Here is a 26,706-nt window from a genome sequence, read left to right on the forward strand (position 1 = left end):
GGGGGGGGGGGGAGAGAACAGATCACCACAAATTCATGGACAGAAAAGTCAAGCAATTACTAGATACAAGGAACAACTAACCACACAGTACCTTGTACATGGTTAAAACTCCATAAAAGGTAATGATCATCTTTTTTAAATTATTATCATTAGTGACTGCTTATAATTTTTTTGCATGCATTACGTCATTTAACATTTACCACAATGCAAGGACATTGGTTTATCATGCCCATTAAACAGTTGAAGAAAACTGAGGCACAAATAGATTAAGTGGCTTGCTCATGTCTTGTAGCCAGTGACCAGTGGAGCTAGACTGACTGGCTTCAGAGGTTTCACTTTGATCATTGTACATGTCTGCCTTTTAGGTACACACATCTATCCTAAATATGTCCACAAGTCTAACAAATTTGTCTGTTTGGCTCAATAGATTATAGATAATGAGCATATTGTAGTCAGTGATGGGATGTAAGACAGGTCCCCTGACTTAGTCAAGAGTACTTAAAGTCTGGTCAACTAACAATGCATATCATGAAAATTTTTATGGGGTCACCTTAAATAGAGGTAGCAACACAGTGATTGATTATCCAAAATGATGACCAGATGTTCATCCTCTGAACATTCATTCTACCATGTTCAATAAATGATTCTTTAATTAGTTGGAAGAAGTCTATACTAGAATTATTGTTTCTCTTTTGTTTTCAATGAAGTGAGAGAAATATATATAATAATTTGAAGGGATAAACTTCAATAATCTGAGCAATATGCTTCTTCATGGAGCAGCCATCCCTTGAATGTATTATAGGGTAGCATTAGTAACACTAGGGTGTTATTATGAAATGTATATTCATGCTTTATAGATATGTTTCAAAGATCTTCTAAAAGGTATCTCATTAAGCTTATTTTCCATAATCCTTGAAACTTACAATAATGGTTGAAGAATCTTTTGTTTAGCAGATTCTTGATCCACTATTATGCTTGACAATGAATCTCATGAATTATGTCGCCTAAGAAAGCACTTATCTCTGAAAAATACTCAAACCTGTTGTCTTTATTCTTATAACTTTGCTTGCTATCTATGGTTTCTAGACATACATGATAAGTCTTGCTTATACCATAAGGTTGGCAACCAAAGACCTAAAATTACAGCGATTCTTACGGCTGTTCATTTTTTAATTTGCTTTCTGATTAGCAAGTAACAGTTTAGAAATTAACACAGTTATGAATGACTTCAAATTTTTTCTCTTACTGGGAAACAGAGTTGCACCTTTTCTAGCTCCATGCATAGGCTGGAACAAAATTAAGGAAGAAAGTTAAAAAAAAAAAAAAAAGAAGTGAAAACACCGACAGCTTCACCTTCCACTCAGAATGAGAAACCACCCGTCCCTGCAGCCCCACACACTGGTTCCCCTCCCTCTATTCTTTAGTACTTCATGGACCCTTGCTCACAAGTGCCAACATTCAGCACAAGTTTCTAAGCCTTCTACTTCCAGTTCAGTAATTTCCTGTTGTGATGGAGCAGAAGAAAAGTTTTATGTCCTGTATGTCTCTGTTATGTCTGCATCATTACCAGAGGGTCTTCAGACTGAAGACCCAATCAGATATGATATGCCCTCTGAAAACATCAAATGGCACCCCACCTGCCAATGGCCAATCCTGGAGAGACAGGCAACAGGGCAATGTGGTGCTCACACCACATATTGTGGCTTGTTCTGTTGTCAAAATGCCTTGCGAAGCCAAACAAATCTCCCTAGCCCAGGAAAGTTTGGTAGTTGTTCTTGAGATGGAAAACTAATATTCTCTACCCAAGTGGCATAAAGAATCATCATAATAGGTCTAAATGCCCCATCCTAATTTCCTGTTATTTACTAATTATTTAAAAGTGGAGAAAATTATTTAGTGCTTTTCAATAACAAATTTATAAGTATAGCACCAAGAGGTTTTATGAAGTAGTAAGCGAAAGCCAGTTGAAGGAATAGAGCAGTATCTATTTATTTATTTATTTAATATCAGGGATGGAACCCAGGGGCACTTTACTATTGAGCCACATTCCTAGTCCATTTTTATATTTTATTTAGAGAAAGGGTCTCCCTAAATTGCTTGGGCCTGGCTAAGTTGCTGAGGCTGGCTTTGAACTTGCAATCCTACCCCAGCCTCCAAAGCTGTTGGGATTACAGGTATGTGCCACCGCACCCAGCTAAACAGTATTCTTTTGAAATAATAATTCAGTGAAATTTGAAGGTAAATGTATTATTAACTTCTGTGACAAGTGAGGGATATACTTAGAGAAACTATTACTGTAATAATTTTGTGCCCTTGTAGAAGATCAGGCTTAAGGTATTAAGTAAACCATTGATTTCCACTCTTTTGTTTTGTGTAACAATGTATGGAAAAGCACCAGTTTCTAATGTTGTATCCATCTGTTCAAACTCTAACAAGGGTATTTTATCATGACCCTTTTAAATGATTGGCTAAGTGATGTAGAAACTTGGATACCCTCATAAAGTTACCTGATTTTGAAGGCAACATTTCCACAGTAAAAATCACAGAGATAACCACATTTTTACATAACTCATTTTGAGTCTGTGGGTTCTTGTAAGTCCATAGAATTATTCAGCAGGGGATTGAGGACCACACCATCAGTGATAAGCCATATCCACAGTGTGTATCCTCATAGGATACGAGGAACATATCTCTTTGCTTTTGTGGTCTTTTTCTTTCCCCAAAATGTGTAACTCTAGACTATTGAGGAAAACATCAGATGAACTCCAGTTGAGGGGCATTCCTGACAATCCTACAAATGGTAAAAATCATCAAAAATAGGGAAAGTATAAGAAAAAGTTACAGCAAAGGGGAAGTTAAGAAAGTATAACTATAATATAGTCCCTTGAATAGAATCCTGGAACAGAAAAATGACAACAGTTGAAATCAAAGGAAATCTGAATGAAGTGTGGACATTGGGTTAGAAAAAGCCAACAGGTTGCTTTATCATTCAGTTATATTGGCTGCAGCATAGAACAAATCCATATTTTGCATCCACTTATAATCCATTGATAACAAATTTAAAATGTAAGATGATTCCATGGACTTACTTCATTTGATAAATCCCCCAGTCTCTATTATTAAACTACTTGTTATGGAAAAAAGTAAAAATAACAACAACAAAAACAACCTTCATTTTTTTCTTTTATTTAGTATTTTTAATTTTATTAAAGATATATAGGCTTTCCCAATTTCAAGAATGGATATGTTCTCAAAGCTAATTTGAGACAGTGGTTGGACTTTACACACATTTTCCTGCGATTCTTGTATGTCATGGGTGTCTGTCAAATGCATGTCAAATTAACACAAATAGTTCTTCAAACTTACATGTGATCATCAGCATTGGTAATTAACAATTATGCAAACTTACCTATGAATCTCATTCCAAATATTGATGCCTGCTTACAAATCCCAATGTAAGATCAAGTTGGTCTTTAAGTTGAACTCAAAATTCTCATATGAATCCTGGGATGGATAGGACCTCTGGTCTATTACAGTTCTATCTCAGACCTCCAAGGCATATCTTCCTCACCTGCTGCCTTGAGTGTTGAATTGATTGTTCCCACTTTCTTCATTTGCATGTTGGGAGCTGAGAATAGGTTTCTAATGATATTTTCCTGACATAGGATAGTTAGGAGTCTGAGATTAGAGGACAGGTTGGGGAGAAGGAAAAAAAGAAAATGCAATCCCAGGGCTTTCTGCAAAGTGTACACCTCTTCATTTTGCAGGAAGGGAAGTGTCTTGTTCACATTGATCCTAAGCCAACTCCCTTTATATATGTGTGTGTGTGTGTGTGTATGTGTATATATATATATACACATTTGTTGTTGTTGTTGTTACATTCTTAGAGGCTAGAGAGAGTGATTTGTAATCTTTTTATTTTCTTCTCACCACACATTGCCTTGAACTTCTTTTTATTCGTTGGCCCACTGTAACCTCGACCACACCCCTAAGCCTCTTGCCCCTGAAGTTCATGCAGAATCCTTCAGAAATTTTATTTTCATAAAATAAGTGTTAGTAACCATAGAGAAAGGGTACAGCCTGTATTTATTATTATTATTATTATTATTATTAATTATTATTGTTATTTTGGTACCAGGGATTGAACCCAAAGGTGCTTAACCACTGAGCCACATCTCCAGCCCTTTTTATTTTTTAAGACAGGGTCTCACTAATTTACTTAGTGCCTTGCTAAGTTTCTGAGGCTGGTTTTGAATTTGTGATCCTCCTGCCCCAGTCCTCAATCCCGTGTGAGTCATCACACCCAGCTGGACTTTTATTTTTTAAAAATGGGAAACATAACTTCTGAATCCAGAAATAAAATATGACCCCCTGTGTTCAAATCCTGCCTGATCTGTTCTGTGTTCTAATCTTCTGTCTGGTGCCATTGATTAAACTTATGATTAGAGTAATTTCAAGCTTTAAGATTAAATGTTTCCTTATTGCTTTCAATACTTTAACCTCTATATGAAAACATGACCTATAAAGAGGAGAGAAAGACTTTTTCTTAGTCTTTGGGTAGGAAAGGGATTTTTTACAATTAAAGGGGGGAACTTGGGCTCTCTTTATCCAGCCTTTCTTTAGAATGTGGGCTGTGGTGAGGATATCCTCCTGGAGACTGCAGCAGCTCTGCAGTAATGGGCATTTGCCCTGGGGTGGTGTGAAGTGATGAGATGATCCCACAGGCCCAAGTTGCATCAGTGAAGAGAGAGGGAGGCACTTCCCTCCACCTTATTTCTCTTTAAATCTTATCTCCCTGGCCTTGGGAAACCAGGTCATGCTAGTCTCTAGCCCTGGAACACTCTGGTCTACATTAAAACACAAAATATGCAGGGTTGAGATGTGGAAGGAGCAGGAAATTATTAGTCCCTGAGAGGAAAGAAAACTTCCCAGAGCTCTAACTTCTCATGACTGCTCATTTATGTGAAGGAAATATCTATTCTGACATAAGTAGAGAATTGCATGTATGTTGAAATACATACATACAAGTATCTATGTTCTCTAAAGCAAAAAATAAGAAAATAAAAAAATCATCACTGAGTAACTTCATCAACTTTCTGCTTGGGGCCAATGATTTATTTAAAGGAACCAATATCAAGAGAGGAAAACTCTTCACTATATTTCTTGGCAGTTTCCCCCACCCACCCATGACAATGTACACTTAGTTAGGAACTATTTTAGAAAAAAAAATTCATCTCAGACTGTGTGGAAAGTATTTCAAAACCAAATTACAAATACACGTTAGGCTATACATTTCAGGCTGCCAGTGTGTGGGAGCATATTTTTACAAATACTGCTCTGATATTTGAATTTTTTTTAAAATGTCTTCTGAGCACCAAAGTACTTTCATTTGGGGCTCTTTAATTTAAATGGAGCACACATGTGCTTGTGTACATAGGCAAGAACCCATTAAGTACTTAGCTGAAATTAATCTTGACTGTAGAAAAGAGCATACTACTTACATATATTTTATAACTTCTACATTTTGCCTTTGATTTTCAATTATCAAGACATTATAAAACCTGCAGAGGTAGAATCAGATAGCAAAAGAAGTATTACAGATCACACATCGAAACACCCATCTCAACACCTGAAGCTTTTCTACCTAAGTCATTTAACATCTCTAGAATTAGTTCCTTTATTTTTAAATAATGTGGACATTAGACTAGATGAGTGCTGATGATGTTGGTCCAGATTTCAAGAAAGATTTGTGTTTTAATACTTTGAAATAAAAAGCATCTCTAAAACTGATTCTCTACTATCATTTTAAAAAGAAAATTGATTTTTTTTAATAAGTGCTATGCTATGATGTGAAACCTGCCCATGTACTCTAGTCCTAATTCCTCTGGTGTTTATAGAAATTAATTATTTATCAGAAACTGTACCACCCACCTACAAAATAAAACTAAAAATATTTGTTATTTTCACAGAGTATCAGTAAGGATAAATTAAATGAGAAAAAGTTTAGAATCTTTGGAAGAAAGCTGTTTTCTAAGTAGAAAATATTTGCATTACTATTGTCCTTTTTATGCAGTGGATAAATGAAATGCAATTTTCCTGTGTGTTCCTGTTGACTATATCTCCTCAAGGCAATGTATTTGAAAAATAAGTAGAAGCTTATAAAGAAGAGTCTGTGTTCGTGAAACCACAATTTTGGAACAGAGGGAGCAAATTAATGTTATTTGGTATTCTTTGAAGAAGAGTTGACACTTTCTAGAAAAAAATTGACCTATTGAAAGACTTTAGATTCATTAATTTACTTTCAAACATTTTATATGTTCAAGTTATTTCATATCCTATATAAAATAGTGACTATACCAATATGCTTTATGACAAAACATTTTAGAAATTGTCCTTTTTTGTTTAGAATTTTAGAAATGATTTCATATGTTTAAAGTTTTTTTTTAAACTTTTAATAACATAAATTATTTGAAAAACAAACATGATTCAACAGGAAAAAACTCCCATAAACTACAAAATGGTTCAATCCTCCTGTTTTCTAATGAATTCAAAAGATACTGCTTTTAAACTTTGCCAAGGGGACATTTTATATTGTAATGAAATTAGTAAGATTATTGGTGACTTGCATGTAGAGATTATCCATTTTTGTGATTATATTTATTCACTTTCAAACATTTGAAAATCAAAGCAATAAGGACCCTCACAATACTTTGTACATTCATAGTCTAAGCACAATGAAGCAGAAGTCCTTGCAGTTTAAGTCCAAATCACACGTGTTAAATATGCAAATAAGAATTATTTGTCCAATTTCCAATACTGCTTTTGTTCCAATACTTAACTACGTTTGTACCTATTTTGCCAGACCTACTCAAAACATCAAGCTTAGTTCATTAGTAACTATTATTGCATAACATGCTTTGTGCTGAAGTTATGTTCATTGATGCTTGGTTTTTTAAGTCCAGAATAGATATAAATTGTCTGACTGAATCTCATCTTACCTATTAGAGTTTTACTATAAGAAAGAAACTCCAAGGTGAGAGTCCCGTATGTGTTTAATGAAACATTTTTTCTTAATAGATTTTTTTCCCTCAAGAATTGGTAAAGCTAAATAGTAACAAAAATACACTAAAGAGCAGATGATCCCAAGCAAAGCCAAGATGAGTGCTCTGCATGAGGATTAGGAAGTGCTAAGACCTTGTTTAGTTTTCCCTGGGGAATCACAGACAACTTCTGAAGTTAATTTTGATTACAGATGAGCTGAGCTGAAGCATAAAGTCCTGCATTTGCCCTTTTCCTACTGGCTCTTAATTGTTCCTCTGGAACTAGAGCTATGTTACGTTGGACACTTGGCCTTTACTTAAATATCCACATAATATTTTTTGCTTTCTAAAAAAGAACTGCTATTTCTGTTATTATACTATCAAAGGAAGACAAAATTTTAAGTTCCATAGATTTTTGTCCTGGGTGAATCATCATATTTGGTTTCTATTACATGAAGAGAAAGGCTGACTACTTAATAATAAAGTTACATGAGGTACAGCATCCATGATTTTTAATTTGAAATGATGAATTAATTGATTTATGAAGACTGTCAATGACAGCAAAACTTTTGTCCTTTTTGTAAAGGACACCTGACTCTCATTCCTTGGTTTTTCTGGAGGCTAGTAGTAATGGAAGAGATGGAAATATAATAATGATCCTTATTTATTTTCTAAACAAATGACCTATTGAAAGACTTTAGATTCATTAATTTACTTTCAAACATTTTATATGTTCAAGTTATTTCATATCCTATATAAAATAGTGACTATACCAATATGCTTTATGACAAAACATATTAGAAATTATAATACTGGGTGGTGGATAGAGAGAGAGAGTAATGGAAGGGGGAAGGAAGAGACTGAGATTATTTTGGTATTCTTTTTCTGTTTCTAGATTATATATGTGTGTCTTAGTCTCATCTTTATACCCGAAGATTTGCAATTTCATTGTTTTTGGAACTTCCTTTGGCATGTCAGCAGAATTTTAAAAAGACGTGAAACTCAAGGCAATTTTGTTACTTTTTAGCAGCTTTTAAAAGACCAGTATTTCACAATTTAAAGAATATCTTGTCAGGATGAGTTATTGTCTACTTTCTAGTCACCATAGCCCCCACACGAATCTTATCAGGGATATTTGAGAATGACATATTATCTCTGCCTTCTTCATCCAACATATTTCATCTCTTGTTGTATAGTTATTTGTGGCTTGTTAATCTACTTTAGGGTTTTGAAAGCTTCCTGTAGTTATAAGCATAGTACATATGTCAGTATTTGCACTCTTTGGGAAGACGATCCATAGCTTTTAACCCATTCTAAAAATAATAATGACAATAATAATAACAACAATTATATATATGTATATATGGGTACATCAGTGTCTCAAATTAAATTAAGGACTACTACTAGAGAATGTACTTTATATTCCTAGATATATTTTAAGCAACCAGACATCAGGAACTATATTTCCTACTGAAATATATTTCTAATAACACTTGTCAATGTCCTCCCATAAACACTGTTGAACAGATGGATTTTAGAATGTCATGAAACAGGGCCTAATTACTTGGGCTCAGATCCCCCCCAGTAGTAGGTTAATTATGAACTCAGGTTGCACACTTACCTCCTTTAGACATTGACAGCCATTTACTTAAGCATTTAGTTAGTTCTCTTCCTCAAACTTTCTTCTTCTCTAAAGAAAATTGAACATTGTTGGTGGAATCAAATTCTCTTCAGGTAACTATATAAGGAAAGGGAAAAATTAAAATGTCCTTCCCAATTATGAGCAAGAAAAAATAAGTTTAAATACCTGTTGGATCTAAATAATTCACAGGTTGGCCTCTTTATGAAGTCATATCATATAGTCATCTTCATGTTAAAAGAGTTATTAATTCAAAAAATCAAAGTGTACAAAGTCTCTGTGATGAAGATGTGACTCTTAGCCTTAAAATGTAATCTAAATGAGAAGGAAAAATAAGAGAATATAAAACATTAAGCTATTAATATTTCCTTGGTTGGATTAGAAAGCTGTCATGGTCACATCCCTTTGTCATTTGATTTCCCCAAGAAATGAACAGCAACAGAATGGAGGGCCACAGTTATCTTAAGGTCCCTTTAAAATGAGCCTTGGCAATAACAAGATAATATCACTCCACCAAGTGGTATTTTAAAAATTCACCTAAATAATACTAACAAAGTCATTAACAAATTATAATTTTGTCAGTCTCTTAAGACATATAAAATATTTAACCACAATCATTAACTTCTAGTGTGTAGGGAAGTACATAGCTAAGTTTTTTTTTTATGGCTAAAGAGAAAGTATTTACTCTTTAGGATGAAACTTTATTATGTCCATTCCATCAGTTAAAATACCATTAATAATTAACCAGATACTAAGTATAAAGTTAAGAGAACTTGGCATAGAAATGCAAAAATAAAATAACTACCTTATAGTTTTTGTACCTTGTATCTGCTTTTTTTAAAGCAATGTTTTATTTTATTTTTAGCTATTAGCCATTATAGAACTATTAATTCCTTTGGTTCTAGGAGCAGAAACCTAGGGGCCAAGACCAGTTGAATGAGAGATTCAAACTCTCCTGCCAGAATCTATCACCCACAAACACATTGGCATCTCCTTATCTCCCAGGCCCACTTTATTCCACCACAAAATTCTTGGATGTTGTTTGGAACTTGCTTTCGGAAGATTTGGAATAATGGTTCTCAATCCTTTCTGCACAGCAGAATCACCCAGGAGTTCTTTGAAAATACAGATGTTTGGGTACCACTTCCAGGAATTGCTGATTCACTTGGACTGTGATCAGGCTCAAATTAAGTGTTTTTAAAGAACTCGGGTATCTCTGATGCAAGAGAAAGGCTGGGAATCACTCCACTCATGTAGCTGCCCTTCCGGCCTATTTTCACAAGCCCAAGTACAAGAACTTCGGCAGTATACTCAAGGGCTATAAGTAATAACATCATACTTTAAATATATAAAATGATAATCAACATAGTCTGAAAGGGTTTGACCTCTGTGCACCTGAGATTTCTAATTTCAGCAAGCACATAATTATTCAAGAACAACCTCATTGTGAATGCATACAGTTGTTGCATAAATAAAGACAAAACATTTTTAGTAAAGTCTTAAATGAAGACTTTGTGCTTTTTTAAAGTAAACTCCTAAATCATATTTTAATGAATACAGTTATTTGTTAACCAGCAATTGATGTCTTAATTTCAACAACTAGATGCATAGATAGAATCCAGCTGTTGTGTACCTAATTCATTTTGTTAAGGACTTCCCTTCAGGCCTGCTTTTTGTTTGTTTTGTGATACTGATATTATTAAAAAATAGCTCGAACATGAAAGTTTTAAAATATTCTAGAAGCTCAATATTTAAAAAAAATATTAATCAAGTAAAACAATGATGTCACTCAGGATCTTCTTCTCTAAAGCACCAGGAAATACTTGACCACATATAAACTGTCATGGGGTCTGATCCCAACAGATGTCCTTTTCAAGCACCTGTTGGAGTCAACTCTGCCACTGGACTTTTAGAGGGGATGGAGTTTTAATTTTCCAAAAGCCATGAGCCAGCCAATTGGAATGTCAGACATGCACATTTGCTGCTTATGTTCCATTCTATAAACCAGCTCCTGAATTGCTGTGTTGATCTCTTGATTGTGTAGTTAGTGAGAGAAGTCTACAGATAACTTTAGGATTGACTCCCTTTGTTTATAGAGGTTTATTAAAGGGTATTGTTTTCACATAAACCAATAATGAAACACATTATGTTTTTCTTACCCTCTGAGAAGTCTGTCAACAGTTGACTTGTTAAAAATCTACAACTGTGGTTATAAATTGAAGAAAGCAGAAAGCTCTCTCAGAAAGCTCACTTACAAAACTGTTTCACATGTCTCCTTAGCAGAGAGTCAAAGTTTGAGATTGATTGTAATGGAATAGCTAAAATGTCACATAACTTAACACCAAATGTGCTTGCGGCTGATTCCATTCAAAAATTGACACGCACAAGCTGTGTTAGTAGTGTGACCTCAAGTAAATTCATCATGTCTATGTATAGTAAAGTACTGAGCACATATTCTTGGGCTGGAGGTCATGGGTTATGCATAGCTCTTCAAACACTTATATTTTGAGACAGCTGAATTACTCCCTGACCTGACTTCAGTGAGTGGGCAGATCATCTTCATCTTTATGCCTTCCTGCCCTTTCTAAATATAGTAGGGCCTTTAACAAGAGGATATTTTAAGCAGCTCATATTCACCCGTCTCATCAGGAGAAGCCTATTTTGGCCACTTGCATGTGTCAGATCTGCATGTGTGCATAGTCAGTCTGTTGGACTCCTAGTCCATGCTTCTCACCACTCATATAAGAAACTTGCAAACATAGACACTGGGATTGCAGGCTGAGAGTGCTGGCTTTGAGTCAGTGGGTAAACATAAGAGAAGGCAAGACACTTTAGGGATGTGAATATGCTCCTGAAATCATCCATTTCAGACATTTGCACATCAGTCCTCAGCTTTTTGGATCTGTTTTCATAAAACCTGGCTGTGATTTTGCTCCAGAGACCTCCACGATCTTGCCGCTTTTAATAAATATTTATAGAAGGCACTGCCAGCCTTTGGATAAGGGAAACTAATGAGAAACTGCCATCCAAACTCTGAACGGCAAAAACAAAAGGAAGCAAAACCAAAAAATCCAAAACAAAGCCAAAAAAGAGCAACTCAGACAATCCGTGCTCACAAGAAGACACGGAGAAAAATACCAAGATGTAACTTTGATTTGATAACTGGATTTATCAGTCACGTGACTCTCATACAGTGGGTACTTTGTATTTTTCTACTTTGAAAAACAAGTGCAAATCTATATTATTCTGCATAATGGGGACCAAAAATTTATGAGTGTGAGAAAACACAGACTCTAAAAGCAAGATGGAATTCAAGCAGGTAAACCCTGTTCCGCAGTCATATCATTCCAGTACAGTTGTACGTGGCACCCGTGTTTGCACCTCTAAGAAATTTCCATTTTTTCGCATCAAAAAATCCAGATACGAAGCCGAAGCTGCTTTCTTCGCCAACCTGAAGCTGTCTGATTTCAACATTATTGATACCCTTGGAGTTGGAGGTTTCGGACGAGTAGAACTGGTAGGTGATTGTTCTTTAAGTGTTTATGAAAGCCTCTGTCTTCCTTTTCATGTTTTCTCCTAACTAAAATTTCTTTCTCTCCTCTCTTATCATTAATCACTGTTGCTTATAAATCAGTACCAAATACTTTCATCCATGCATGTGAGAGTTTGTAGCACAGTGGGCTATAGTCAACAGATGAAAAATAAAATAAAAACTCAATTTCCATAAAGCCTCTTCATATTAAATGAAAGGTAAACACATTTACTTAATGAGGAGCCATAAAATATTTTTTTACCCAGCTGATTTTCTATAACCTTTATTTATTTCCTTAGTTCTGACCAGTGACCCACTAACTTAATTGTGCACCCTAACTATAATTATGATCATTTAAATGTGAACTCAAACTGGGAAAAGAGATGTAAATATATGAGATAAATGGTGTAGCAGAAATTCTATGATCTGTAGTTGCTAGATTAGAGATAATGGATTGAATATTTTGTATAGCTTATTTCACACATACTTCATTTATACACAGGTAAGTGTTGATGATGAGGACAGTTTGTACAAGTTCACACATAAAACACATTGCACAAATGTGATAAAGCAGCATGAAACTATATTCTATTTTGCATTTGTATGAAATAGAAATTTTAAAACTAACATTTGCAAGAAAAATTAGAAAAAGAAAAATATGCTGCTGACTGAGTTAGCTGAATTCCAAGACTGTGTAGATAAAAACCGTATTTGAGAATGCAGATTCATGTCCACCTTTCTGCTGAACACTGAGGACTCCCTGATATCAGACACCAGTACAGTATGTTAGGAACTCCCTGAGACTGTGTACAGTGTAGTAAACAGTTACTGTTGCCATCAAGAGTCAGAAGAAATCCCCTTCCATAAAAGTAGAGTGACCCAGAGTTATCTTTGATATTTTTCCATTTGTGCTGCAGTTGGAATTTCTGACCTTGACAAAAAGCAGAGAAATGTTATTTATTTAAATATTAGAAAAGAAGGTTTTTGAGCCATAAGTTCCTTCGGATTTGTATGATATTTGCCTTAACTCTGGTTAGAAATATTGTACTACTACTAATACTACTTCTGACTTGAAATTCTACCATGTGTTTCTGAGGAACTAAGTATTTTCAGTTATGTGAGTAAAAATTAACAGAATGTAGAAAAATCTCTTGCTTTTATGAATCCTGCCAATTAATGTAGCCTTAGATTTATTTTTCAAGAACTTTGGTTTTATGGTGAGTTTTAACTGTTCATACAGCTAATAAAGACTTATTTTTATTTTTTCTTCATTTTTTAAATTAATTGATTTTTTTAAATACACAACAGCAGAATGCATTGAAAAATTCTTATTATACATCTAGAGCACAATTTTTCATATCTTTGTATATAAAGTATGTTCATGCCAATTCATGTCTTTATACATGTACTTTGTTTTTTGTTCTGTTGCATTACAGTTCTTATTACACATATATACCACAATTTTTAATATCTCTGTATATAAAGTATGTTGACACCCAATTCGTGTCTTCATACATGTACTTTGGATAATGATGTCCACCACATTTCACTAATAAAGATTTATTAACAGCATACATGAACAGCTTTGCTTTGGAGTATTGGAACATACAAGTGGAACAGAGGATAAAGGTCTTTACCATTAAGGTTTTTCTGTCTAGTGTATTTATTTACATAATGTATTTGTCTAAACCCCTTTCTGAATGAAGCTGTATAAAGAACAGAATTTCCCAGAGATTGATTTGTGGACTGTTTGTTAAAGTTCCTTAAATATTATTTTTATAGAACATGGGCAATAAATTGGCTGTTTTAGTTGACAAAAATAAAATATTACAACTTTATGGATGTCTGGAGGTCTGATAATTCTGAGTTACCAGTGAGATATTATTAAATGTAGGAATTTAGTAATTATTTTTGGAATATTGATAATATTGGTAATAGCTTATCATAGCTTTGAGACCACTTTAAGATGAACAATCACATACTAAGTTAATAGTGGGAGTCTTTTAGAAAATTCTATGAAAAATGTGTGAGACACAACTAACTGCAAAATTAAGGAAAGTTTATGTAAAAGGTAGTATAGCTTAAAAAAGATAAATATATCTATATGATTGTGTATGTATGTGCATGTTTGTATATATACATATTTATTTATTCATACACATACACATATTTATATAAACTCTCCCCATTCTTTACCAGGAAAGAATTCAGTCTAGTTTTCTTCTCATGCATATTGCATATTTTGCACAGATGTTTATAAACAAATGAAAACTCTAATCCAAAGAATTAGTTTAGGTTGGAAATATTTCCCAGTTTTCCAAGACTAAATATTGATGAATGATAAATCTTTAATGGATCATCAAGTATGATAATTCTACGGGGGNTATATATATATATATATATATATATATATATATATACCTTTTACATATATACATATATATATACCTTTTACATATATACATATATATATACCTTTTACATATATACATATATAAATACCTTTTACATATATTCATTGATGCCAGAATTGGGAGCTTGACCTGAGTACTTCATAATTACCCATATTGTTGTTATCACACTAAGGTAATAGTTTATCTTTAGAGGGGTGTACACATCATTCAAAGTTAAGAGAGAATATAGGCAGAGGCCAAGTTCTGTTGTAATTTAGAGTTTTCTCTTTACACTCCTCTGAGGTGACACGTGCAAAATAATTTTATCAGTATTGTGAAATGCTATGTTTAAGCAATATAACTGTCATACTGACTCATTTTACCTCTCTGTAACACAGGATGAATACATTGATATAAAGTATATAATAAATTTTGAACCTACTAGTCATTAGCTTGGTAATGACATTGATCAAGGAAATTACATTACAAAATAAGATGAAAAGTTAAAAGAATTAAATTTTTTCCAGGCATAAAGATTATAAACTGTCCAATGAGATATGAAGAGCTTAGAAATTGGGATTTCTGAACTCCATTTCCTAATGAAGAATTTTAATACTTTTTATTAATGTTTCACATACAGATTATGTTTGTGTGATTCTATATAATTATATACCTTTGCAGACTTCTTAGCATTTCTTAATTTTTATCATTTGTCAGTTTAGATAAGTTTAGATGCAGTAGTACTTTCAGGCAGGAGAATTTTTAAATAATTTATTTTCAATTTTTGAAGATAAGAACATAATAAGAAATGTAAATATTTGTTTGATGATAAACCCACAAGCTTGTAGAAAGGTCTTATATGCATAAGAATTCTGCTCTTAAGCTATCTCATCTATTTCATAAATACTACTTTAATATTAGACATTCCCTGTTCAAATTCATTGCCTTTGGAAAGCCATTTGTACTGCCTTCTTTCTGTTATTAGGCATAGATCATATTTCTGTTCATGTTCTTTAAGAGTGGACCTTCAATGTGTTCACTGTGACCTGTTTATAGTACATCCTCCAGAAAACCAATTCTGTTTACAAAACCACTTTAAATGAAAAAAAATAGCTATTTTTATCTATCATTTATCACTAAAGCTGTAAGCACAACTATAAAGGAATTTTTCTTAATTTACAAGGTAAAATTTTAAAATAAGAAGATTGGTTTTACAAATCATAAATGAAAATTATTCCCATTGCTTTCCTTATATTCTTATTAGAGAGGTACCTGTTTCACTACAGATTTGCACATGTAAACACATAATTTATTTTAATCTGGCAATACTATGTAGTGGTTGTTCTAAATATTAGATTATTAATATGTTTATTCAGCAGTCCAAATGGCTCCTATACCAGCAAACCATACTTGGATAAAATATGAGAACAAAAATATGGGAGACATTGTTTATATCTTCTTGCCTTATATTCTTTCAGTGTTGGTTATTATGTATCAATGTAGTGAGCTCTCTAGGGAGATATAAAGTTTAATAGAAAGTAACTCTAAGAACACACAATCTACTGGGAGGAGCAATCATACACTGAAAAGTAAACCTGTAAGCAAAGTAGGAACAACACAGGCTCAGTGCATGGAGGAGCAAGACTTTGGAGGAGGTGACATTTCCAAGGCAAAAAGAGAGTTTAGGTATCACTATAGATAACTGAAATCACTTGGTAAAATGAAATTACTGCAAGAACAAATATTTATTAATTAATACTACTTTATTGCTGAAACAGTCGACTTTTCATTTGAAGCCTGCTTTGCAGTTTTCAGATTGCTCTCACACCCAATATGTAACTCTGCTCTCCTAGCTACCCAGGGAGAACTTGAGTCATGATCCACATTTCATAGAAAAAGTGTCAAGAATAATGCTTATAAGCATTTCTAAGTTCATGCATTCATTGAAAGAACTATTGTTATTGCCCAAAACTACTTTTTTTCTTAAACTGGAAAACCCATTTTTGTTGTTCTAGCTTCTAAAAATATTTAGATTCTTACCACACAAAATCAAATGTGTTGAATCCATTGTCACAGGTACACCTTAACTTTAAAAAAAAATTCTTCTAGGATCTAAGAACCTAAAGTAAACATAAAGCTAGAATAGATGCAATGCTGATCTGCTATGCATATCTGTGTTAAAACTTTAGAGACCACCCACCTTCTGTAAATCTTTTGCTATTCTATTGGTAAAATGTCTGTGGAGAAAAACTAATAAGACACTGTGTGTAACATGGTAGCAACAAACTCAGTCTCTGGAATTAGACATTCTGATTCAGATCTTGCCAATTGTGTATGCTTAGTCATTTATAAACCCAAGCCTCAGTTTCCACATCTATAAAATGAGGATAATAATAGGATATGTGCCTCCTACATCATAGGTCAATGTGTTGTCAATGTGTTATTTTGTTATACTAATAATTGTCATTAATTATTCAAATAGGCTAAATTTACTTTTATTTACCATTTCCATCTATGCCCATAAAGAAGAAAGTGATTAAAATACTTTTACTATTTTTCTCCTATTGCTATCCAAGTACTGAGAGTACAAGCATTTCTCCAATATAAATAAGATCCTGAGGTCTTCAAATGACCTTCACTGATAGTTTCTATTAAATTCTCACAAACCAATAAAGCTCTTTACTTTCAGATCTTCCATGAGGGGAGATGGGAAACCGTTTTCAATCTTCCCTGTGCCAAATCTGTGTGCATCTGATGTAGTCTGATTTTATTTATCCATTTCTCTTCTAAATTGTAAAGCCCTGCCTCTTGACTTTTCAATAAGAAATCAGTTTGAGGTAGACTGCTGGGTCAAATGCAATTGCTTCAAAGCCTTCTCAAACCCAGCACCCAATTGGGCATAATAGGGACCTGGCTCTTGCCAGGGGGTACACAAAGGTTGTCTCTCATACCTTCTATGAATCCAATCAAGTTTATGAATCCTGAAGTAGGATTTTTCAGGACAGGGACAATATGGTACCAAGTTGCAAGATTCAATCAACACTCAAACACATAGGTGCACCAGGCCTATATACCATTCATAAAGGCATCCACACCACTCTCATGGCATTTTTTCCAGCTGCCTCAGCACTGTGCTTACAGACAAGCAGGCTTGAAGGACTATGTAAACCAACAGGGAAAAGACAGAGACTAAAAGATGAGTGAGCAAGAAATTAGGTGCTAAACCCATGGCTCAGTGGACAGTTTTGTTTCATCGTTATGAAAAGCAAGCAGCTTAACTGCAAAAGGGAAACCCCATGTAAGATGAAAACATCACAAGAGCTTGCTACTGCCAAGCCACACAGCAGTGAAATAGGATAGTTGTGGGACTGACTGCTGGGCAGCATTTTGATGTGTGCCCACAGTGATTTATACTGTGGAGGATTATTCCTGGGGAAACCCTGCTGCCCTGTGGCCTCATATTTCCTGCAACCAAAATAAATAAGCACTCAACACTGCTTGAAAACTGAATATTTGCCTTATTTAGCATAATTTTTGCTCTCCCTGATAAATGATTAAGTTTATGATTTTTCTATATTCTTCAAAAGAATTATTATGATTGATAGTATTGATTTATAAGAAAATAAGCTATTCAGATAGCGAATGATGGTCCAATCCAATAAACACAACTGGAAGTCAGTAGGTGAAGTAATAGTATATTGCAACTCCTAAAATAATCTCAGTTTCTAATCAGAAATTTCAGGTAGTCTATCTAGTACTTTGACAAATGCAAATAAAGTAAGACAATGCATGAAGTCACCTTATTACTGTAGAGTATATATTATTTTGTACATTGATAATCACAATGCAAGACTACATGGATGACAACAAAGACAAAGGATACTTTCTTACACTTCTGGTGACTTCATAGCAATGTTATATGCTAGTTATCTTGAAATGCATAGTTTTCATTAAAAGCATTTGAAATTAGTACACGACCATAAGATAGTGTTAACAGTTCCCCCTCAAAACCTGCATGTGATTCAAAAAGATCACTAGAAATCTAGAAGGCACTGGAAATATCATTCCAAGACTTAGGAAGATAACTGGCAATTCAACACTTCAACCAAAAGTTAACATTTAAGTCCTGCGCTCCATTTTGTCTGCTATAACATAAATTTTATGTTTTTACTTAGTGAATTTATGGGCATAACACATTCAGCAAAAAGTTTGTTTACTAAAAACATCCTCAAATATTCACTGTGGGTCGTTTCAGACGTGAGTCCAGCCCTCAGGAAATTTATGGCTTCTCCTAAGATGAAAACATTTGTAAACTGACAAATGAAATCCTTTAGGATTGTATTACATCATAAATTATGCAGAAAGGTTCTTAGCATTTCAGGAGAGAGGTCATTTGGAGCTGAAGGAATAGAGGAGGTCCGTGAGGGTGTGCAGAACTAAAGCCAGGGATGGAAAATAGGTTGGGATTTACGTGTACAGATGGGAAAGGGCCACTTCAGGCAAAGGTTACAACATAAAAGGTCATGTGTTGTCACAAGACACCAAAGCAAGTGACCAGACTAGAGTGAATTTGTGTGCGGGAACAGTAAGAAATATTATTAGACAGCTGATTGGTAGAGTGTAATGGAATTATATTCTTAAAGGAGATTAGACTTTAATAGAACAAGGTGTTTGGACGTAAGTATTGAAAGCACATACACACAAACTCAGCTCTGAACTTCCCTCCTTGAAATAAAAGAATTCATTAAGGTGAGCAGACAGGCTATTTTTAGGTAGTGCTCTTTCCAGAAATAAACATCATAATTTCTCTTCTAAGACAGTTTGCTTTGGGCCAAGATGTAGTCTATATCCCTGAAAAACGTATGTAAATGCTTTAAAAGCAGAATCCTTTCCATGATAAGGAAAAATAGTCCTTTTGTGTGTTTTAATAGGTAGAAAATAATCATGACCTTTTCAATAGGAGATTTATCTTGTGTCTGGGAAAAATATATGAAACAGGTAACTTGGTATGATTCAGACTAGCTCGTCAATTGCATATATTAATTTATCACTAATTCACACTAATTTATTAATTTATCATTAATTCATACTCTGTCTCTCATGTTAATATCCTCCATAGCATTGACATACACAGCATATCAGCTCGAACATTTAGCTATGAGGTCAGGAGATTTTTGTGGACTAGGTGGCTTCGTTCTTAGCCCCTAACTCCAGCCAGTTGCCTTACAAGTTCAAAATGGGCATGAGGAGATCATCCCTACCCCAAAGCAGTTCAAACAAAGAAGTTAAAGCAATGGGAACCACTGTGTGTTTATCACTAGGACCTTGGATGTTACATGCGTAGGAACAGTGCAGTCTAAATATCTAATGTGACTATTTTTCATAGATTAATCTAATTTAAGGTAAAATAAATACTTGTTGAACTGACTTACCTACAATTAAAGTAAGTTTAAATTTGTATAAAATCTTGTAAAATTTTTGAAATACAAAAACAACAGGGAGGAAGAAGTTATTTTTGTTTTAAGTATCAGAAAGGGTGCTGTTTGAGGACAGCATGTATTAAGAAATTAAGGTCTGAGCCAGGCACAGTGGTGCATGTCTGTAATCCCAGTGGCTCAGGAGGCTGAGACGGGAGGATCACAAATTCAAAGCCAGCCTCAGCAAAAGCAAGGCACTAAACAACTAAGTGAGACCCTGTCTCTAAATAAAATACAAACTAGGGCTGGGGATGTGGCTCAGTATCAAGTGTCCCTGAGTTCAATCCCCAGTCCCCCCTCAGAAAAAATTAATCTGATTATAAGACATTTGATAAAAATTTTATTTTGTTATAGTTAAAAAGTTATAAAGCTTTTTATGCCTTATATCTAAAAAATCTGATTATAATGCAAAAATCTTTCCGGAGTGAATCTGGTCATTAATGCCAGAAAGAGTTGAACTTTACAATACATGATCCTATTTCATTTCAATATAATGTCAATATATGATACTCAACTCTACCTAGGTAAAGTTTTAGGTATAGTTATACTTTAAGTTTTTGATAAACTGAATTTTGTGAGCTATTCAGGTGTTCCATTTGGAAATGTACAAGCAAGTTGTCAAAACTGACCCATATTATATTTCTCTAAATGCATGAGATTATTCAAAGATATCAGAATCCTGGGTTAGGAAAAGAACATATTTGATTATTTGCTGAAGAAAAATAAAGTGAATGCAAAAGTCAATTTTAATAATCATTACAAGATGAAGTAAGGTTTATTTAGGACAGATATTTTAGAATATAAGTGTTATGTTTAAATAATAATTTTTAAGTTGCACATTTCAGCTGTCAATCTTTGATTATCTCAACGTAGGCAACCTTTGAATCAATGTTGATTCTATATTGAGGAAAATCACAAGTGTTCTTTGAAATCAGTGAAAGTGATTGCTATGAAATAGTTCAATCCCTTTATTCATGGTGTGAGGTTTTTTTTCCCTCTAACTTTTCTCTAATCTGAAAGATATATATCTTTTTTAAAAAAATGTGAAACTGTCTTCCCTATAAAAATAGCTTTATTTATCTTTTGATCAATTTGAATTTAATGTAGATATTTCTTGTCATTAGTTATAGACAATACTGTGAATCTGAAAGGAAGTTACAGAGCAAATGGGATTAACTACATTTCTGGTGAGGATTTGAGGTGAATGTAGGAAAGAAAACAAGAGTGGTCAAAGAAAGACCCTCTCTTGGTTATTTGTCACTTATGCAACTTGGCAGATAAGAAAGCATAGATAATCTAAGCTACTGTCCATTGCTCCTTTGTTCTGAAAATGTATACTTGACACCCTTTCTCCCTCTTTGTGATTTGTATATGTATAGCTATCTATGAATGGCAAATTATACACATAAATACTTGACCCTAAGACTGAGTCACCACTACAACACCTCATGGCTCAACAGCTTTCCAACTTTCCACTAAATTCATAATCCATCTTTTGTGTTCTGTGGGACATTAAGACATGTGTCACACAAACTGTGACAATTTCCATTTGCTTATACCTGATCTATTTTATGGAATAAACCAGAAGCTAATATTCATTCATTAATTTCAGACTTTGACTAAAGGGAAAAAAGATCAAATGATGTTATCGTGTAGTACAAAGAAAAGTGAGGAATAAAATTGTAGATGACTGATTTAAAAAAAAAAAGAGGTTTTTAAAAATTGAACCAAAACAGGACTTTGTCTGTTAAGAGTCTCTATTAAGATTATAGCTAATGTTGGCCTAAATTTTCTACTACTCATACATAGAGAAAAGTAATTCCAATATCAGGATTTTGGCATTTTATTTGGTTATGACTTCTTAGGATTGCACCATTTATCTTCTTTAGATGGAAATAAAGAAATCATTATGATCTATGCTTGAGTTAATAATAGAATTAGCATTTTTCTTTTGTTAAAAAATATTGAGGAATCTAATACTAATTTGTTGAATACAAACTTTCTGAGAATTTAAAGCATGTCACTTTCTTTCATGAATGTAGTAAGTTGGCCCCTCCTAAAATGAGGATATTCTGGTTTGCCAAGTCTAAACCAGAATTTCAGTTATAGTAATAAAATTGTTTTTCTTTTTCTGTGAAAGTAAAACATCCTTAAATTCAGACGAGTTTTTCCTAGTCATTATTTTTTTATTCAGTTTGTTGGAACAATTAATTTAAAAATAGATTTAGCTATGAATTGCAATATTAAAGTATCATCTACAAGTCCACATTTTTGTCAACATTCCAACATATCTTTGAAATCAAGGAAGTAATAATTTTTATATAGCACTCTTTAAATTTTTAGGCATTCTCATATACACTCTATGACTTGATCTTGAAATATCTGTAAGTTTGATTTTATACCCATTTTACAAGTGAGGAAAATGAGGCTTTAGGAGGTTACACGAATGTGAATAAAACTGTCATTTATTGTTAGCAAAACTTTAAAAGGTGCTTCCAGGAATTACTTACTATTTTGACCAGATAATTTTCAAAGAATTTTGCAATGATAACGTCCATGTTAGCTAAAATGACTCATGATCTTTTTTTTTTTTTTAATTAGGACTTCTTGAATTTAGAACCTTTAATAAATAGCTAGTAGAGAAGTTATAAGAGAGGATGACCTTTAAAAAAAAGTTCAATACTTTAGTGTTTGGGCAAATTGGGAGAACATTTATTGAAAGGAAAGATAAGCATAAAGAGAAATGCATTTCTGACATTTGCTTCTTTAAAATTTAAATTTAATATATAGCTATACCACAACCAATAAATAAAGAACAGGAAATTATACATTTTTCTGGGTTATTTTCCCCCTTTTTAGGAGATTTCTGAGGTGTAGTTTACATACTATCACATTTTCCATTTTGTGTGTTCAATTCAAAGAACATTCCTATTACTTCAATAAGATTCCTTATGCCCATGTTCAAATACTCTCCATTCTCACCCTAACTGAGGCAACATCTCATCTGCCTTATATTTCTAAAGACGTGCCTTTTCTAGTGCCCATTTTCTTACTCTAAAATTTTATATTACATTAATTGTTTTTATTATCTATATATCTGATTATAAATTTAGTAAATTAGAGCCAGGTGCAGTGGCGCACACCTGTAATCCCAATGGCTTGGGAGTCTAAGGCAGGAGGATCCTGAGTTCAAAGACAGCCTTGGCAAAAGAAAGGAACTAAGCAATTCAGTGAGACCCTGTCTCTAAATAAAATATAAAATAGGGCTGGGGATGTGACTCAGTGGTTCCAGGCCCCTTATTTCAATCTCTGGTACTCTCCAAAAGTAAAAATAAAAATAAATCCAGTTTATTAGTATAAATTTCCATTTATATCATGTACCATAATTCCGTGTCTTTTTTCTTCTTGGATCTTATGGCAATTTCATGGACTCCAAGGCCAGTGTCTGAGAAAACTGACATGTTGTCTGGCAGTGGGGGATAGTGAGACATGATGGAGATGGAACCATCTAGTGCTTATGTGTGTTCACAGTCTCCAGGCTGTTAAAGTTTGATTATGGACTTTGGCCTGTTTGGGTGATTCTGGGTGAGAACTAATTGTAACTGGCGTACAGAGCAGTATGCTCAGCAGCTGGGCACAGTTAATCTGATGGAATAGCATATTCACACTATCTCAGTCTAGGCTAGTATCTCTCTCTCTCCCTCTCTCTCTCCCTCTCTCTCTCTCTCCCTCTCTTTCCCCACCCCCATCCTTTCTTCCTTCCTTCCCTCCCCACTTCCATTATAGAACTTTTGTTTCCCACTATACAGTTTGTCATAAATTTCTTAAATCCTTTCCATTTGTATTAAATGTGGGTTACTTGAATTACAGACCATTGCCAAATTATTTCTATATTACTTTGAAGGCCCTTGCCTTTCAGACTAGAGAGTCAAAAATAAAGAAATGACTTTATCATGCTTTACTACCCAATTCAGATTACCTGATTAAAATCCTGTGCTGATTTGTTTAGAGAAAATAGTTGCCATTCTTATTTTCCACTACAATTATGATGACTTGATGTAGATTTCTTTATGCCTTGGAGCCTGTTGGAATGGTCTTAGGAAATTTACTGCTGCTTTATCCAATGTCATATTCTTTGGAAGTTGGTGATACACAGACTATAATAAAAAACAAGCCCCTTTAGATGTGTGGTTGAGACAATAAAGAAAATAGAATCTTCATCTCGAAATGGAATAGGAACATACTGACTCCAGGCCGTATTTTCAGAGTGAACTGGTCATCTTTCCTTAAGCTACACTTGTGTTACTTTGGATATTTCTCCTTTCCCTCTGTCCCAAGCTAGTGCCACAGGTTGCCAATTTCATGAGGTTAAATATGATGTGGTATTGTGAAACACATCTTTGCTATGGTAAATTACAGATGCACTGAAATTTCCAGGGTAACAGGCCCTTGGAAATGACATAGTTTAGTACCTCATTTTCAGGAAGGTGACCTGAAGGCCAAGTGAGATTGTATAACCAGGACTAGGACCTAGATTTCCAATATGAGGTTTACTAGGCCCACTTTATCATATTTGCTTTACAGCATTAGCTTACCTAAGTGCAAGCTACCCTTTCCTATAGTGCATCAAAGAATAATTTGATCACATTAGTAATTTTGCATAATAAGGAGCCATGTGATATTAAAAGTTTAAGCCTTGCGTTTAAGAAATAATTTTATTTACAGTGTAGTTCAGGAAGTCATTTTTATTCAAAATAATGAAAATTTGTCTATAGTGCAAAATGAAATATGAACTCTTAATGAAAAGGTTAAATAGATGAATGGATATGTATTCTAAGGACCAGCTCACAATCAGGAGCACTGAGCCAGTTTTAACCTTGTCCCAATCATTACCCTTCTTCCTGAAAGTAGGGGCAAACAATTAAGTCAAACAGGAGACAAGTCTTTTGGAGGAAGTACCTAGTCCAGAAGGGAAGTAAGGGGTGTGTAAATATAGTCAGCAAGTGTGTCTTTGAAACTTTCAAATTCTGATTGCTTCACCTTTTCTTCAAAGTAGTATCATTTTGGCATCAGCTGGAGTCTGACAGCTAAGATTTGTCAAAATTCATGTCAGAAATTTGCATGTTACGAGTCACTTTGCCCAAATATACATTCATTTAAATGTCAGTATAATGCTTCACATTGAAGTCACATTTTATTGCAAAAAGAAACTTTTAAAAATTCTAATTTGACATAGCACATAGTATTACTTGTATAAAATAAAAGACAATCTTGAATATTAGCATTTTTTCTTGTAAATTTTCCTCCCTAGGAATTCTGAGAGTAAAATCACTGTGGTATAAGCATCAACAATCTTAAAGTAGCTTCTCAAACTTATTTATTTAGTAGCACTGAGGTGGGCTGGGGTTGGGATAGGAACAAAGTGATATTCAGCCAGAGGTGGGGCATATTTTGAGGACAGCGCTTTGACCTGAAGAGACCATTAAACTAAGAAGATGAAAGAATAAGAGAATTAATAGTCATTGAATGCTAACTCTATTCCAGGAATTTTGATATGTGGGTCCTTCTATTTCAACTTAACAGGTAACCTATGAGGAGGCTTCTTGTATTAGAAATGCAGAAACAGGAATACAGAGAGTTCGAGTAACCTGAGTAAGATAGTCAGCCTAGGGTAGTTAAATATTGGAGCATTCATACTCAACTAGTGTGTCTCCTGTGTCCTTAGCATGCTAGGATAGTCTGCAAGGGAAGACAATCTGGGGTGCTTTCCTAGTCCACAGGACTGTGTAAGATTCCTAGGCAAGAGGAAGAAGGAAAGGTGTTTTTAGGTGTTTTTTTCCTCCTCTTTGCCGACCTCTATTCACATTTAGCATTCATTTCTGAGCCCTTAGCTGACTGGCTACAAACCAATAAAAAATCATCCCTATCTCAAATTCATGTACATGGACTCAATGTAACTAATCTGGCAAATAGGAAAAAAGAAAAGGCAGACTAAATTTCACTTTAAAAATTTTAAAGATCAATTTTGTTAAAAATAATTCCACAGTGAAACATAATACTTGCAGTTCACAAAATACAAATTGTTATAACTTACCCTAAGAGTTTATATTGAAAAAAATCATGACAAGTCCTCCAAGGAAATGAATAGTGTGGTTAACCCAAAACTTGATTAAATTTTTATGTTATAGCATCACATAGAATGCACTTTATAAAGGTCATTGTTTTCATGGAATTCTAAAATAAGTGAAATTACTTTGCGAGTGTCATACAAAAACAACAAGTAGCTACTGCAATATAAAATAGACTTAAATTTTACAATATAAAATAGGCTTTAATTTTTCTATAACTAGAGTTTATTTTTATTTATCACATAAGTATGATACATTAATTAAAAGTTAAATAATTCAAAAAGTAAAAGCAAGTAAAAAAACAACTAAAAATCTCCCTAAGGGAAAACTATTGTTAATGTACTGATGACCTTCTGATTGTCCTGCCATAAATTTATTTTAGGTATTACACAGGTAGATATACACTCACTAAGTATACTATTTATGATATCATAAAATGTTGGCTGGTTTATGACCAATACCTTCTATATATATATATATATATATATATATATATA

The 26,706-nt window shown here is 33.8% G+C and overlaps 1 protein-coding gene across 3 annotated transcripts in view; it reads left to right on the top strand.

Moving 5' to 3' along the window:
- Prkg1 (protein kinase cGMP-dependent 1) overlaps positions 1-26,706 on the top strand; it is a 1,168,403-nt gene that overhangs the window by 1,119,290 nt on the left and 22,407 nt on the right. For all 3 annotated transcript variants that reach the window (XM_048807597.1, XM_048807595.1, XM_048807598.1), the window contains exon 10: positions 12,100-12,196. In XM_048807597.1, the coding sequence (XP_048663554.1) occupies positions 12,100-12,196 (97 nt within the window). The remainder of the gene's footprint in view (positions 1-12,099; positions 12,197-26,706) is intronic.

This window comes from Marmota marmota, unplaced genomic scaffold, assembly GCF_001458135.2.
Source record: "Marmota marmota marmota unplaced genomic scaffold, marMar, whole genome shotgun sequence".
NCBI lineage: Eukaryota > Metazoa > Chordata > Mammalia > Rodentia > Sciuridae > Marmota > Marmota marmota.